Source organism: Ornithorhynchus anatinus, chromosome 7 (genome assembly GCF_004115215.2).
Source record: "Ornithorhynchus anatinus isolate Pmale09 chromosome 7, mOrnAna1.pri.v4, whole genome shotgun sequence".
In the NCBI taxonomy this organism is placed as follows: Eukaryota; Metazoa; Chordata; class Mammalia; order Monotremata; family Ornithorhynchidae; genus Ornithorhynchus; species Ornithorhynchus anatinus.
Genome location: NC_041734.1, coordinates 74,712,246 through 74,728,766, shown reverse-complemented (window position 1 = coordinate 74,728,766; position 16,521 = coordinate 74,712,246). Strand labels below are relative to the sequence as shown.

Here is a 16,521-nt window from a genome sequence, read left to right as displayed (position 1 = left end):
TGAATGCGTGTGTGTAAATACCCTTTGGTCTAGAACTAAGAAGAATGGGGAGAGTCAGTCTGTTAAATGATCCCCACGTGGGACAACCTGATTCCCCTATGTCTACCCCAGCGCTTAGAACAGTGCTCGGCACATAGTAAGCGCTTTACAAATACCAATATTATGGAGAAGCAGCGTGGCTCAGTGGAAAGAGCATGGGCTTTGGAGTCAGGGCTCATGAGTTCGAATCCCAGCTCTGCCACTTGTTGGCTGTGTGACTGTGGGCAAGTCACTTCACTTCTCTGTGCCTCAGTTCCCTCATCTGTAAAATGGGGATTAAGACTGTGAGCCCCACGTGGGACAACCTGATTCCCCTATGTCTACCCCAGCGCTTAGAACAGTGCTCGGCACATAGTAAGTGCTTAACAAATACCAACATTATTATTATTAAGTGATAATTGTGGTATTTGTTAAACACTTAATATATGGCAAGAACTGTTTTAATAATGATGGTATTTGTTAAGTGCTTACTATGGGCCAAGCACTGTTCTAAGCGCTGGATAGATACAAGGTTATCAGGTTGTCCCACGGGGGCTCACAGTCTTAATCCCCGTTTTGCAGATGATAGAACTGAGGCACAGAGAAGTGAAATGACTTGCGCAAAGTCACACAACTGATAAGTGGTGGAGGCGGGATTAGAACCCACTACCTCTGACTCCCAAGCCTGTGCTCTTGCCACTGAGGGGAGATAATTAGGTCAGAGAGAGTTCTTGTTGGTATTTGTTAAGCACTTACTATGTGCAGAGCACTGTTCTAAGCGCTGTGGTAGACACAGGGGAATCAGGTTGTCCCACATGGGGCTCACAGTCTTAATCCCCATATTACAGATGAGGTAACTGAGGCACAGAGAAGTTAAGTGATTTGCCCATAGTCATACAGCTGACAAGTGGCAGAGCTGGGATTCGAACCCATGACCTCTGACTCCAAAGCCCGTGCTCTTTCCACTGAGCCACGCTGCTTCTTCTTCCACAAGGGCCTCCCAATCTAAGCAGGAGGAAGAGAACAGATGAGGAAACTGAGACTCAGAGATCTTAAGTGACTTGCCCAAGGTCCCAGTCAGTCAGTATTTATTGAGCACTTACTGTGTGCAGAGCACTGTGCTAAGTGCTTAGGAGAGTACACTATAACAATATACCAGGTACATTCCCTGCCCCAACGACCTTACAGTCTAGAGGGTACAATCTAGAGAGGTCACAGAGCAGGTAGGTGGCAGATCAGGATTAGAACCCAGGTCCTCTGACTCCCTCAGCTCACACTCTTTTTATTAGGCTACACTGCTTCTCTGAAAGCAACTGCTCTCAGTGGCTCAAGTGTGTTAAGTGTACAGCCAGCTCGCACTCCCTATAAGAAGTAGTGTCCTAATGGATAGAGCACTGGTCTGGGAGTCAAAAGGACCTGGGTTCTAATCTCACCCCGCCACTTGTCTGCTGTGTGACCTTGGACAAGTCGCTTCACTTTCTGTTCCTCAGTTCCCTCATCTGTAAAATGGGGATTAAGACTGCAAGCCCAATGTAGGTTAGGGGCAGTGTCCGACCTGATTAGCTTGAATCTAACCCAGTGCTTAGTACAGTGCCTAGTACATAGTAAGTGCTTAACAGGTACCATTTTAATTCACTTTTACTTACCAATTCCAAATTGCTCGTGGGCAAAAGAGGAGGGCGACATCAATGACATCATTGGAAAGGGAAACAAATTAGGTTTTCAGATAGCTGCGGAGCATAGCATTTAGATATCAGAGCAGCCACCTTTATCTAATGTAGCCAGACTGTCAAATATCCTGAGACCAAACAAAGGAGGAAAGGAGATAAGAGATTTCAAATACCTGTATCTTGTCTCCAAATCAGTCCATTACCACTCTGATACACACTCCCTGAATGGAACTTCCATCCTAACGAGTCACACTAGCAAGAGCTATAATTTGGCCAATCATGAAAGCTAGATACTTGCCACCCTCATCCAAGATATGGCCGTCGTCGTCGGGGCTAGTTGAGGTAGGCTTAAAATCAGTTCCCTTATAACATAGTGATTGTGTTCTTGATGAACCTGTCTTTAAGAAGAAATCACATTGTATGTAATATTTACCTCTTGACTGGTACACAAGTGTGCACAACCGTTTCTTCTGACATCGCATCACATTCTGTCTAAGCAAACAGACGTAGTCGGACAGACTTACCCAGTTCTCGAAAAGCATTTTATCCCAAACTCCTCATTATAACACACACTGTTGAAGACCTGACTGCTGTCCTTAAATATCCCTTTGCCTCATCTTCATCAACACTTAATGAACACCTATTGAGTGTAAAGCACTGTACAAGATGCTTGGGAGCACATAAAAATAAAATCAATCAATGGCATTTAGAGAGCACTTACTGTGTGCAGAGCACTGTATTTAGTGCTTGGGAGAGTACAGTACAGCATAGTTGGTAGGCCTGTTTCCTGCCCACAATGAGTTTACAGTCTAGAAGACACAGTCTCTGTCCTGGAAGAGCAGACAATGTTCCTCCAGATTTGTGATCACAAAATCACTCGTTAAAGTAGAACTTTAATAATAATAATAATGCTGTTGGTATTTGTTAAGCGCTTACTATGTGCAGAGCACTGTTCTAAGTGCTGGGGTAGATACAGGGGAATCAGGTTGTCCCACGTGAGGCTCACAGTCTTCACCCCCATTGTACAGATGAGGTACCTGAGGCCCAGAGAAGTTAAGTGACTTGCCCACAGTCACACAGCTGACAAGTGGCAGAGCCAGGATTCGAACCCATGAACTCTGACTCCCAAGCCCAGGCTCTTCCCACTGAGCCACGCTGCTTCTCTTATTTAGAACTTTAGAACTGGCAGGGTGGGAGAAACCATGTGTAAGCATTCATCCATTCGTGAACTGGTATTTCCCTCCTCCCTGATGGTAGTAGGAGAAATGGGTCTAAGACAAATACTAATAATAATTTTGGTATTTGTTAAGTGCTTACTATTCATTCATTCATTCATTCAATAGTATTTATTGAGCGCTTACTATGTGCAGAGCACTGTACTAAGCGCTTGGGATGAACAAGTCGGCAACAGATAGAGACAGTCCCTGCCGTTTGATGGGCTTACGGTCTAATCGGGGGAGATGGACAGACGAGAACAATGGCAATAGATAGAGTCAAGGGGAAGAACATCTCGTAAAAACAATGGCAACTGAATAGAATCAAGGCGATGTACAATTCATTAACAAAATAAATAGGGTAACGAAAATGTATACAGTTGAGCGGACGAGTACAGTGCTGTGGGGATGGGAAGGGAGAGGTGGAGGAGCAGAGGGAAAAGGGGAAAAAGAGGGTTAAGCTGCAGAGAGGTGAAGGGGGGATGGCAGAAGGAGTAGAGGGAGAAGAGGAGCTCAGTCTGGGAAGGCCTCTTGGAGGAGGTGAGTTTTAAGTAGAGTTTTGAAGAGGGAAAGAGAATCAGTTTGGCGGAGGTGAGGAGGGAGGGCGTTCCGGGACCGCGGGAGGACGTGACCCAGGGGTCGACGGCGGGATAGGCGAGACCGAGGGACGGTGAGGAGGTGGGCGGCGGAGGAGCGGAGCGTGCGAGGCGGGTGGTAGAAAGAGAGAAGGGAGGAGAGGTAGGAACGGGCAAGGTGATGTAGAGCCTTGAAGCCTAGAGTGAGGAGTTTTTGTTTGGAGCGGAGGTTGATTTAGATTTCTAAAGAAGAGGGTGTTGTATGGAACTCTTAGATCTAAGCATTTTAAAGGTGAAATGTAAAGTCTCTTTTCCAAACATAAATCAGAATATTTCGACTGAAAAATGGTCTGTGCCAATCTGCGAGTGGTATTTCTGACACCCCTCTGGAAGACCTTACCTTGGCCATCTTACGGCGTCCCTAACGAGGCCTTGCAGTTTTAGACTCGGAGTCCTTAAGGCCAGAGTGGAGTTAGAGGACAGATTGAACTTCAATTGTGGAGAAGGTCACCCTCTTCCAACTCCCTGAAAATTAACTGGTGATTAATTGGTGTTATATCTCATCCGACTGGTCAGAGAACAGGCTATCACAAGCTCCTTGGCACTGGCAAATTTAGCAAATTGGCCTTAGCACTAGTTGATTGACTACATGACAGATCAAATGATGTCCTACCAGCTCCACCATTTCATGACAGCTCAACAATTGGCAGATATACCCCCGAAAGGTCAATGTGCAAATCTAATTGATGGATGAGGAGGTATTGCTTTGCGTACATCATTTGGATTCTGACTTGCCTGTCATGGATGACACTGTTCCAAACAGTAGATTAAAAAATTAACATCGCAATCTCAGGTAGGACCTGGCTGCTCAACTCCTTAAGTGAGTTGTGATTAACCTTTTCTTTCAGTTACTTATTTCTTTATATCTCCTTAACTTGTAATGATGTGATCACCTTTTGTCTGAATGGACACTCCCGCTGCATATATGTGCTGGCACTGAAATGTCAGAATTTGTAATTATGATTGTGGAGGTACTAACGTTATAAAGAATGCCTTGTTAGTGGTGAGAAAAGTCTAGACAAATACAGCATATCCCAGTTTTATAGAAGAAGATTTCTGTTCAGTGTTCTGATCCACCTGGTTGTTTGGGGTTTTTTGTTGTTATGGTTGTGTGTGTGTGTATGTGTGTGTGTGTGTGTTTGATTCTAAACTGGATTGAATGGAAAGTATGTATTTATATTCCCCTTCTTGTCTCCCCAGCAAATCCAAAATACACCCTTCATTTCGGGTTCATCCTTGAAATATTTCTATTGCAGTTCATACAGATTAGAAAGAAGCTGCTACTGTACCTTTTCAGAAATTAGCAGAATGAGTCCATGGTAGAGGAGCAGTTTGGAGGGGAAAAAAAACGTTGGTATTTGTCAAGCACACTACTCAGCACTGGGGTAATAATCAAATAATCAGATTATCAAACAAGATAATCAGGTTGGACATAGTCCCTGTTCTGCTTGGGGCTCACAGTCTAAGTGGGATGGAGAACGAACTGATTCTCTTCCCCTCTTCAAAACCCTACTTAAAACTCACCTCCTCCAAGAGGCCTTCCCAAACTGAGCTCCTCTTCTCCCTCTACTCCCTCTGCCACCCCCCCTTTACCTCTCCGCAGCTAAACCCTCTTTTTCCCCTTTTCCCTCTGCTCCTCCACCTCTCCCTTCCCATCCCCACAGCACTGTACTCGTCCGCTCAACTGTATATATTTCCATTACCCTATTTATTTTGTTAATGAATTGTACATCGCCTCGATTCTATTTAGTTGCCATTGTTTTTACGAGATGTTCTTCCCCTCGACTCTATTTATTGCCATCGTTCTTGTCTGTCCATCTCCCCCGATTAGACTGTAAGCCCATCAAACGGCAGGGACTGTCTCTATCTGTTGCCGACTTGTTCATCCCAAGCGCTTAGTACAGTGCTCTGCACATAGTAAGCGCTCAATAAATACTATTGAATGAATGAACAGTTATTGAATCTCCATTTTACAGATGAAGGGTCTGAGGTACAGAGAAGTTAAGTGACTTGCCCACTATCATAAAGCCAGCAAGTGGTGGAGGCAGGATTAGAACCCAGGTCCTCTGACTCTCAGGCCCTCGTTCTTTCTATTAGTTTTCAGTGTATTAAAAGGGAGTCAAGTGGTGTTACAAGAAAACAGGGCAGTCACGAGTATTTGTGACGAGTATACTGTTCTTCCTGCCATTTTTGTACTGTGAGCCCCATGTGAGACAGGGACTGTGGTTGATTTGATGATCTTGTTTCTACCCCAGAGTTCTGCCGTAAAGAAATTTCAATATTACCACGATTATTAGTATTATTATTATTGACATTCCAGAGGCTGAGACTTGGGATTCCAGCCACCTTCAGTTGATACACAGGGACACCTGGACTCAATATGTGAGACCAGACTGCTTAAGTGAGGCTACAGAGAAGTAGCGTGGATTAGTGGAAAGACCCCGGGCTGGGAGTCAAAGATCATGGGTTCGAATCCCAGCTCTACTTGTCAGCTGTCTGACTTTGGACAAGTCACTTAACTGCTCTGGGCCTCAGTTACCTCATCTGTAAAATGGGGAATAAGACAGTAAGCCCCACGTGGGACAACCTAATTACCTTGTATCTAACCCAGTGCTTGGAGCAGTGCTTGGCACATAGTAAGCTCTTAACAAATACCATTATTATTATTATTATTATTATTACACAGATTGCAGAAATCAGTGGCTCAAGAAACAAGCCCCTCTTGCCTCACCTTCTGGTCTATTTAGTTCTCTCACCTCCTTACCCCATTAACAGGATGTTCCAGCTGCACAGCTGAGGCCAAAAGATTGGTGAAATAAGTTTATTACGCAAGGGAAAGAGCCTCCCTAATCATATTTTTAAGATGATTAAAGTCTTTTTTTGAATGGGTTTGATGTTCTGTTGATATGCTACTAATTAATACACAGATGGATCATCATTAACCAGGTCAGTTCAGTCCTTCCTGTTGTGAAAAGAGCTCTAGGAAAGAAAATTCTGGAATCACTTTCATTCACTGTCATATTTATTGAGCACTTACTGAGTGCAGAGCACTGTACTAAGCACTTGGGAGAGGATAATACAACAGTAAGCAGTCACATTCACTGCCCAGAATGTTCTTACAGTTTAGAACAGGGGAGAAGGTTGTCAATACAAATAAATAAAAATTACAGATGTAAGCCCACTGTGGGCTGGGATTGTCTTTCTCTATTGTTGAATTATACTTTCCAAGCACTTAGGACAGTGCTCTGCACACCGGAAACAATAAATATGATTGAATGAATGAGATGTGTACATAAGTGCTGTGGGGTGGGGAGGAGGGAGGAGAAAGGGAGCAAGTCAGGATGATGCAGAAGGGAGTGGGAGGTGAGGAAATGTGGGGCTTAGTCTGGGAAGCGCTCTTGGAGGAGATGTGCCTTCAATAATGCTTTGAATGTGGAGAGAGTAATTGTCTGTTGGATTTGGGGAGGAAGGGCATTTCAGGCCAGAGTCAGGACGTGGGGCTAGGAATCAGATGAGTCCCAGTGAGAAGGTTAGCGGCACTAGAGGAGCGGAGTGTGCGGGCTGGATTGTAGAAGGAGAGAAGCAAGTGAGGTTGGAGGAACAAGGTGGTAGTGTTCTAACACTAATGGTGAGGAGTTTTTGTTTAATGCAGAGGTGGTTAGGCAACCACTGGAGTTTTTTGAGGAGCGGGGTGACCTGTCCTGAATGTTTTCATAGAAAAATGATCCAGGCAGAACAATGAAGTATGGAGTGGAGTGGGGAATGACAGGAGGCTTGGAGGTCAACAAGGAGGCTGATGCAGTAATGTAGGTGGGATAGGATGAATGTTGTATTAACATGGTAGCAGTTTGGATGGAGAGGAAAGGGCGATTTTAGTGATTTTGTGAAGATGGGACCATAAAGATTTGGTGATGAATTGAATTTATGTGTTGAATGACAGAGGAGTCAAGGATAACACCAAGGTTGCAGGATCGCGAGACAGGAAGGATGGTGGTGCCGTCTTCAGTGTTGGGAAAGTCAGGGGGAGGAAAGGGTTTGGGTGGAAAGATAAGAAATTCTGTTTTGGACATGTTAAGTTTGAGGTGATAGGAGGACATCCAGTAGAGATGTCTTGAAGGCAGAAGGAGTTGTGAGACTGGAGAGAGGGAGACACATCAGGGCTGATGAATTGTACATCGCCTTGATTCTATTTAGTTGCCATTGTTTTTACGAGATGTTCTTCCCCTTGACGCTGTTTAGTGCCATTGTTCTTGTCTGTCCGTCTCCCCCGATTAGACTGTAAGCCCGTCAAACGGCAGGGACTGTCTCTATCTGTTGCTGACTTGTTCATCCCAAGCGCTTAGTACAGTGCTCTGCACATAGTAAGCGCTCAATAAATACTATTGAATGAATGAATGAATGAATGAATGAAATGTAGATTTGGGTATCATCCGCGTAGAGATGGTAGTTGAAGCAGTGGGAGCCAATGAGTTCTCCAAGGGAGTGGGTGTAAATGGAGAATAGAAGGGAACCCAGAACAGAACCATGAGGGACCCCCACAATTAGGGGTTAGGAGGCAGAGGAGGAGCCCATGAAGCAGACTGAGAGTGAACTCCCCCTCTAAAGTCTAAGCTTGTTGTGGGCAGGCAATGTGTCTTTTATCCTGTTACACTGTACTCTCCCAAGCACTTAGTACAGTGCTCTGCCTATAAATGAGCCTAAAGTTTAGAAGTGTGGACAGATACTTATATAAATAAAGAATTTAAACAATTTATAGATAAGTAAATGAGTGCTGTGGGGCTGAGGGTGGGGTGAATATCAAATATCTACAGGTCACAGAACCAGGTGCATAGACAATGCAGAAGGGAGAACAAGCCGGGGAAAAGAGGGCTTAATCGGGGAAGGCCTCTTGGAGGAGATGTGACCTCAGTAAGTCTTTGAAGGTGAGGAAACTGGTGGTCTGGCATATATAGAGGGGAAGGGAGTCACTGAAGGAGGAGGGGATGCGTGAGGTGTGGTGGGTTGTGACTGGAAAGCCCCACTGAGCTTGTAAGAACCAGCAATGGTAGGGGAAGGGGTCAAAAGTGGGGGTTGGAGGAGGGGCAGGGAAGGATGGTACCTGTATTTATCTTGACCAGCACACGTTGGCTCCAGCATGCTCCATCTGGAAACAGGGAATGCTATTCAGCTGTCAAGTAACTTTAGGTGTTAATGTTCAGCTAGAGTGCAGTTGACAATTTTTCTCTCCTAGGATCGATAGTCAATAATAAAGGAAATAGTACCCAAGAAATACACCAAAGATTAATGTTAGAAAGACTTGCTATGAAGAGCCTGGAAAAAGTAATGAAACGTGCTGATGTAACTATTGCCACAAAACTACAAATTGTCAACTTTATGGTGTTTCCAGTGACAATGTATGGATCAGAAAGCTGGACAGTGAAAAAACAGGGTAGAAAGAACATCGATTCTTTTGATATGTGGTGTTGGAGAAGGCTTTTGCTAATTCCAGGGACTGACCAAAAAACAAACAAATGGATTTTAGAGCAAATTAAACCAAAGTGGTCTTTGAAAGTCCAAATGACTCGACTTAGATTAGCATATTATGGACACATAATCAGGAGGACTAATTCTCTGGAGAAGACACTAATGCTAGGAAAAGTCCAGGGAAAACGTGAAAGAGACAGACCAGCAGCTAGATGGATAGAGACCATAACAACGATAGCGGAAGAACCATTAGAAAGGTTGCGGATTATGGCAGAGGACAGGACGTTCTGGAGAAAGTATATCCATGGAGTCGCTATTAATTGGAAATGACTCGACGGCACTTAATAATAATAAAATAATGCAGTGGTGATTTGCATGCGTTTACTGAATATTTGTCTAATGCAAGCCTGTAAAGTTGAATTTACACAGCCTTTTTTTTATGAGCCAATCAAACTAATTAGCATAAGAAATCGAATATATTTGCTTTCAACTTCAGTTTTAACAAGGATCTTTATTTCCTACCATCATTTATTCCGAACTATGTGTTTTCATTACTCGTTTGAGTAGAACCTTATTGAAGAACTGGAGAGTGCTCTTCCCGAAACACAGGCTGTTGCCCTGCCCAAATGAATGGTAAACGGTCGCGTGCTTGGAAGGTAAATTTATTAGATAATTGTACAGACTTATAAAAACATTTGGGAGCTTCCCTATAAACCTTTATGTAGAGGGAGGGGAAAATTACACTTCCCTCCTATCACAAGCACAACATCATAAATGTTTAAATGCAGTTGAATAATCTATTACATGTTTAATACACTGATTGATCAGTCACTGGTATTTATTGAGCGCTTACTGTATGCAGATCACCGTACCGAGGGCTCGGGAGAGTACAGTGTAACAGAGTTGGTAGGCATGTTACCTGCCCACAGTGAGCTTATTCTCTAGAGGGAAATATTGTCATTATTCATTCACAGTATTTGAGTGCTTAGTGTCAGCAATGCACAGTATTGAGTGCTTTGGAGAGTTCAGTGAATGTAAAAGACACAGATCCTGCTGTCAGGGAGCTTGCAGTCTATCAGTTGAGAATGGCCGTTTATACATGTTTAATGTCCACGGGGAGCATAAAGAAAAGTAGATACACCTAGTAGTGACAAAACTCTGGAAAAAATAATCGGTGAACAGGTGGAACATGTAAATTGATATATGCCTAGGAACTAGTGGTGCCAGTTTGATTATTTGACCATAAGCAGTGGAAATTTGTTGGGGAATGTCTCCTGGAGGAAATGGGTTTTCAGGAAGGCCTTGAAGGTGGGAAAGCTATGGAAGATGGACTTTTAAGAGTGGGAGTTTCTTGTAATAAGGAGGTTCTGAGCAGGAGATCTGAAATGAGAAAGATGAAAGTAAAGTACAGGAAGAAGATTAACTCTGTTGGAGTAGATAGTAAAAATCAGTGTGGCCTACTGGATAGAACACAGGCCTGGGGGTCAGAAGGACCTAGGATCTAATAATAATAATAATTATTATGGTATTTGTTAAGCGCTTCACTATGTACCAGGCACTGTACTAAGCATTGGAGTGGATACAAGCAAATTGGGTTGGACACTGTCCCAGTCCCACATGGGACTCACAATCTCAATTCCCGTTTACAGATGAGGTAACTGAGGCCCAGAGAAGTGAAACGATTTGCCCAAAGTCACCCAGCTGACAAGTGGTGGAGTCGGAATTAGAACCCATGACCTCTGACTCCCAAGCCCGGGCTCTCTCCAGCTAGCCACACTGCTTCTCACCCCTGCCATGTGACATTGGGCAAGTCACTTCTCTATGCCTCAGTTACCTCATCTAGAAAATGGGGATTAAGAATGTGAGCTCATGTGGGACGTGGATTGTGTCCAGCCTGACTAGCTTGAATGTACTCCAGCACTTAGTTTTTTCTCAGAAGTGCTTTATCTTTAACACCAGCTAAAAAGGAGAAAAACACATATTTATCTCAAGAATTAAAAGAAAAAAAATTTGGAAGTCTTACTTCCTGCCTGTGGAGAAAAGGTTGCTGGATTTTCCAATTAAGGAATTCTCCATACCAGAAATGAGCAGTCAATTATGAAAATTATTTCTGAATAGTCAATTTGCATATCCCTAATTGTATTCATTCCATTTGAAAGCCTGAAGTTGGTATTTATGATGTTTTGATTGATTAGTAATGCATTTGTGTTAATAATGTTGCCAACAAGATACCTGGTAAATGGTTCTTTGAGTATCTCTGCTGAACAAATGTTTTTCAAAATAAATGTTTGCTTCATTTAGGAGGTGAATAAAGATATAAAATCTTGTTATCAAAATATTTTCATTAAGGTATTAAGGTACCTCTTTTGTTTTACAGTGTCTCAGCCTATAATAGATTGACTTAGATTGAAACTGTAATTGTTTAGCTCATAATTTAATGTGAAAAGGATCTGTTTGCCAAACAGTGTACAATATAAGCCTTCTCTTCCTCTAGGTGGTTTTAGCTAATTGTTGGAATTGTAAACAGATCTTTCTGAATATGTTTATACAGAAGACTGTCTTATTGCTTCCAGTGAACTCCCCCATGTATTTAGTACAATGCTCTACGCACAATAAGTGTTCAACACGTACCATTAATTGATAGATGAAAATGAAAACTATTCAGGATTGATACATTTTTTTTTTTTCATTTCCTCCACTCCTCAGTCTTCCTAGAAAGCTCATTTGTCAGCCCAGGAATCAGGAGTGTCTTCCCTATTTCCCTATTTATTCCATCTTTCCATCCAAAAGTCTTCTCTGCCTTTATTGAAGATTATCATTTTTTAGTGTACCTTGAGAATACTGGTCAGCCTCCTTCCCCTTAAAGCTAAGGAATGATAGTTTACCAACTCTGTGATCATTTTTGTCATCCTTCCTTGGGTGGAGATTGTCTTATTTCAATTTTTTAATTTTTAATTTTTAATCATTTAGACATTGTCAACATTCAGATTTTATGTGACAAAAAATATTTTCTCCTGCAAAAACTATCGGAATCAGACTGCAGAAGAGCTTCCGAGAAAAACAGTAGAGTTTAAGATTCACAAGCAAACATGAAGGTGTACTGCTATATACTCCCTGTATACTCTGTTGGGATGATGGCAGAGGTCGTAAGAAAGCCCCCACAAGCCTAATAAATTAGCATTTCCAGTTCAGATGGAGATCACCTGGCTCATCAAAAGGAATGTACCCAAATGGGGTTCAAGGTAACCTACACATTCCATAGTGTGAAATGTAAAATCAAATAAAGTCCCACTGATTGCAGAGGTCTCACCTGTGCTCCCTTGGACTTTTTGCCTTGCAAAATTAAACCTTAATCCGAGAAGGCAAGTGGGCACAAAATGAAAGGAAAACAGACCAAATGAACATCCACGTTCCCTGTTATACTGGGAGAAAACATTGCTCTTTTATTAAAACTTGAGTTTGGTATGGTAGCTCTCCAGTACAAAACACATCATTTAAATGTGGCCTTCTGCCAGGCTTAACCGCTCAAACAGAACCGTCATCTACCTCACATCAGCCCCAACAGTATAATTCCCTGGAGCCTCAGGAGAGAACTTCCTTCCTGTTTTCAGATTATAATTTGTGATTCCGACTCCTTTCCCTCCCTGCTCCTACTTTTCACATCACACACACACACTTGTGATGACAGGGTTGAAGTTGTAACTAAAGGACATTTCTATGATATAAAGAGTATCTTCATATTTTCCAAGAAAAGTACAATCATGCAGGGCCAGTATAAGATTCTTATTTCATAAGAACAAACCTTATTGTTCCTTTGCTTTCAGCTGATTGCAGTGTTTGATGAACAAGAACCAATGCATAAAATTGACAACTCTGGAGGAAATCTGTCAGATCGACCCAGCCCAGACGCTTTGGAGACAGAAGTGGCTACCCAGCTCGCTGCCTTTCAACCAATTGGGGGAGAAATCGAAGTCACACCTTCTGCTCTGAAATTAGGTATGTGCCGGTTACCCAGGGTTGTCCAGAGGTGATGAGCACAATGTTGCACCCAGATGATGATATTTTCTTTCCTCTCTCTTTGTCTTAGTAGCTCGCTTCCATATTTTCTACCTTCATTTTGATGTTTTTGAAACTAATCAGTTGAATAGCTTTTGTGATAATGTTTTGATAACAAAGCATAAGAATAACAATAATAACAGTGGTCTTTGATCAGCTCCTACTATGTGCCAAGCACTGTACTAAGTGCAGGGGTAGACACAAGATCATCAGGTCCCAAATGGGGCTTACAGTTTAAGGAAGAGGGAGAACAGGCATCGACTCCCCATTTTGTAGTTGTGGGAACTGAGGCACAGAGACATTAAGTGACACAGGGACACCCGGAAGACAAGTGGCAGAGCTGGGATTAGAACCCAGGTCCTCTGACCCCCAGGCCTGTGCTCCGTCCACTAGACCACTCTGCTTCTATAAATTAAGGCTATATAGTTTGCTGTGCCTTTAACAGCAGTCCTTTTTGTCAGTAGTCCAATAAATTAATGACATAAGGAAATATTCACCTCTGTCCTGAAAAATGTATGTTTGAACCTTTAAGGAATACAAGGCAGAGAAAAAAACCCTCCATTTTTCAATTTATCTTTGCCTAACTAGGTTGAAAACTTTCCAAAAAGTTTTGAAATTTTAGTTTTGAATTCCTTTATTATGACATGTTCAAACCAGAATACTGGGGGTTTTATTCTGGAGTTTCCTTCTGGCTAAGTTTGTTTAGGAGATTTCATTTGGAATAAAAAGAGAAAAAGAAAATGCCTAGTTTTAATGAAGGTTTCTCAGAAATTTTAACCCTCATCGAACAAGTGGAAGCTTACCAGTGTCACTTTATCCTTTTTTATTTCCATACGAATATATGTAACATTCAGTTTAAAGATATATGTTGAGTAACATGTCTCAGGGGTTCATTTCTAGAATTCATTCTAAGATTATTCTTAATACTTTATACACATGCAAAATTTTGGCAGCAATTCAAAGTACCTGCTGCAATGTAAATCTTGACAGGAAATAGGAATCTAGCTCCATATGTCAAAGGAAACTGAAAAGTAAAGAGTATTTAAAAAGGTAGAGTAAGCCTACTCCTTATGCTTTATGCATTATTGCAATGTATGTATTCTTCCCATATGAAATATATATAGCTCTGTCCCACTGAAATATTGTTCATCCCTGGCATGTTTGGACAAGGCGGGAGGCATATAAAAAAGTAGGAAATAATTTTCTTCTTTTCCTTTCATTAATTCTAAACTAGAGCCAGGTAAATAAGATCTGTCCTTTTTGACGGCCAGTGGCAGAGTTTTGTGTATGCCTGTGGTGTCTGAAACATGGATGTGACTTTGATCAATCAGTTGTATTTATTTAACACTCAGTATGCAGAGCACTGTACTAAGCACTTGGAAGAGTACAACACAACAGTATAACAGACACATTCCTTGCCCACGATGAGCTTAAAGTCTAAAAGGGGAGACAGACATTAATATAAAGTTAAGGTCATGGGTTCTAATGTCGGCTCCACCCCTTGTCTCCTGTGTGACCTGGGGCAAGTCACTTCACTTCTCTGACCTGAGTTACCTCATCTGTAAAATGGGGATTGAGACGGTGAGATTGAGACGGTGAGTCCCATGTGGGACGGGGGCAGCGTGGCTCATTGGAAAGAGCACGGGCTTTGGAGTCAGGGCTCATGAGTTCGAATCCCAGCTCTGTCACTTGTCAGCTGTGTGACTGTGGGCAAGTCACTTAACTTCTCTGGGCCTCAGTTCCCTCATCTGTAAAATGGGGATTAAGGCTGTGAGCCCCACGTGGGACAACCTGATTCCCCTGTGTCTACCCCAGCGCTTAGAACAGTGCTCGGCACATAGTAAGCGCTTAACAAATACCAACATTATTATTATGTCCCACCGATTTGCTTTTATCCATTCCAGCGCTTAGTGCAGGGCCTGGCACATAGTAAGTGCTTAATAAATACCACAATTTTTATTATTATTAGTCATAATAATAAAAAATAAATTACGGATATGTGCATAAGTGCTGTGGGGTGGGGCTGTGGGGTGAATAAAAGGAGCAACTCAGGACAACGCAGAAGGGAACGGAGGAAAAGGAAATGAGGGCTTAGTCATGAACTGAACGTTTTGTAGAAAAATGTTCTGGGCAGCAGAGTGAAGTATGGACTGGAGTTGGTAGAGACAGGAGGTCAGGAAGGAGGCTGATACTCTAATCAAGGTGGGATAGGATAAGTGTTTGGATTAATGTGGCAGCACTTTGGATGGCGAGGAAAGGGCAGATTTTAGTGATGCTGTGAAGGTTAAACTGACAGGATTCAGTGATAGATCGAATACGTGGGATAAGTGAAAATGGGGAGTCAAGGATAATGCCAAGGTTACAGGCTTGTGAGACAGGAAGGATGGTGTTGCTTTCTACAGTGATGGGAAAGTCAGGAAAGGACAGAGTTTAGGTGGGAGGATGAGGAGTTCGGTTTTGGACATGTTAAGTTTATGGTGAAGGCAGGACTTCAGCCATCTTATCGCCAGATCATTGCGTTTGCATAATGGATATCTTTATACCATTATGCAAATGATATGCAAGGAATATAAGGCAATAATGGAGAAAGAAGGTGCAAATTACTCCTGTCTGTTTCAATTATCTTTTTCAAAAACTAGCACTTAATCTTTGAAAGTCTAAGCCACAGTTCTTCCTCTGCTTTGGATTTCTTTCACCTTTCACTCTGACTTCTTACTATGTAATACCCTTGACTCTTATTAGTAGGAAAACATATTTGGTCAAAATCTCAAAGGAATTTACTTTTTATTGCAAGGAGAAAAACAGAGGTGTACGTTTTAGGAAGCTGTCAGCCCTCCCATAGCTTCCTTTGGTATGCGGGAGTATCTCCAACAAATCCCTGATAGCATCCACTCACTAGTCATGTGTATTGCTTAATTTTCTGGTTCAACCTCTGATTTAGGTCAACCAAAAAACCCCAAAGAACGGAAAATCTAAACTATCTCTTGTGGGGAAGATGGGAGGTTCTTCAAGCCATGTTCATTTTCTGAAAAGCAAGGGTAATATTAACAATAATAACTGTGGCATTTGTTAAGTGCTTACTATGTGCCAGGCACTGTTCTAAGCTCTGGGTAGATACAAGATAACAGGGTTGGATGTAGTCCATGTCCCACATAGGGCTCACAGTATTAATCCCCATTTTACAGGTGAGGGAACTGAGGCCCAGAGAAGTGAAGTAACTTGCCCAGTGTTACACAACAGATGAGTGGCAGAGCTGGGATTAGACCCCAGGTCCTTCTGATTCCCAGGCCCTTTCTCTAGCCACAAGGCCACACTGCTTCTCCCTGAAAATGAAAATCTTTCATTATTGGCTCTGAAAACCGCAGCGTTTATCAGAGCTGGATATCTGAAGCTCTGCTCACCACACAAACCTTTCTCAGTACTATGAGTCTTGGTGCAAAGCCAGAAGCCTCTAGCTTTGGGGCG

General features: G+C 42.5%; 1 protein-coding gene across 1 annotated transcript in view; it reads left to right on the top strand.

Moving 5' to 3' along the window:
* PARD3B (par-3 family cell polarity regulator beta) overlaps window positions 1-16,521 on the top strand; it is a 933,574-nt gene that overhangs the window by 281,899 nt on the left and 635,154 nt on the right. Inside the window, 1 exon segment of the mRNA XM_029068763.2 lies at window positions 12,825-12,996. Within this exon segment, the coding sequence (XP_028924596.1) occupies window positions 12,825-12,996 (172 nt within the window).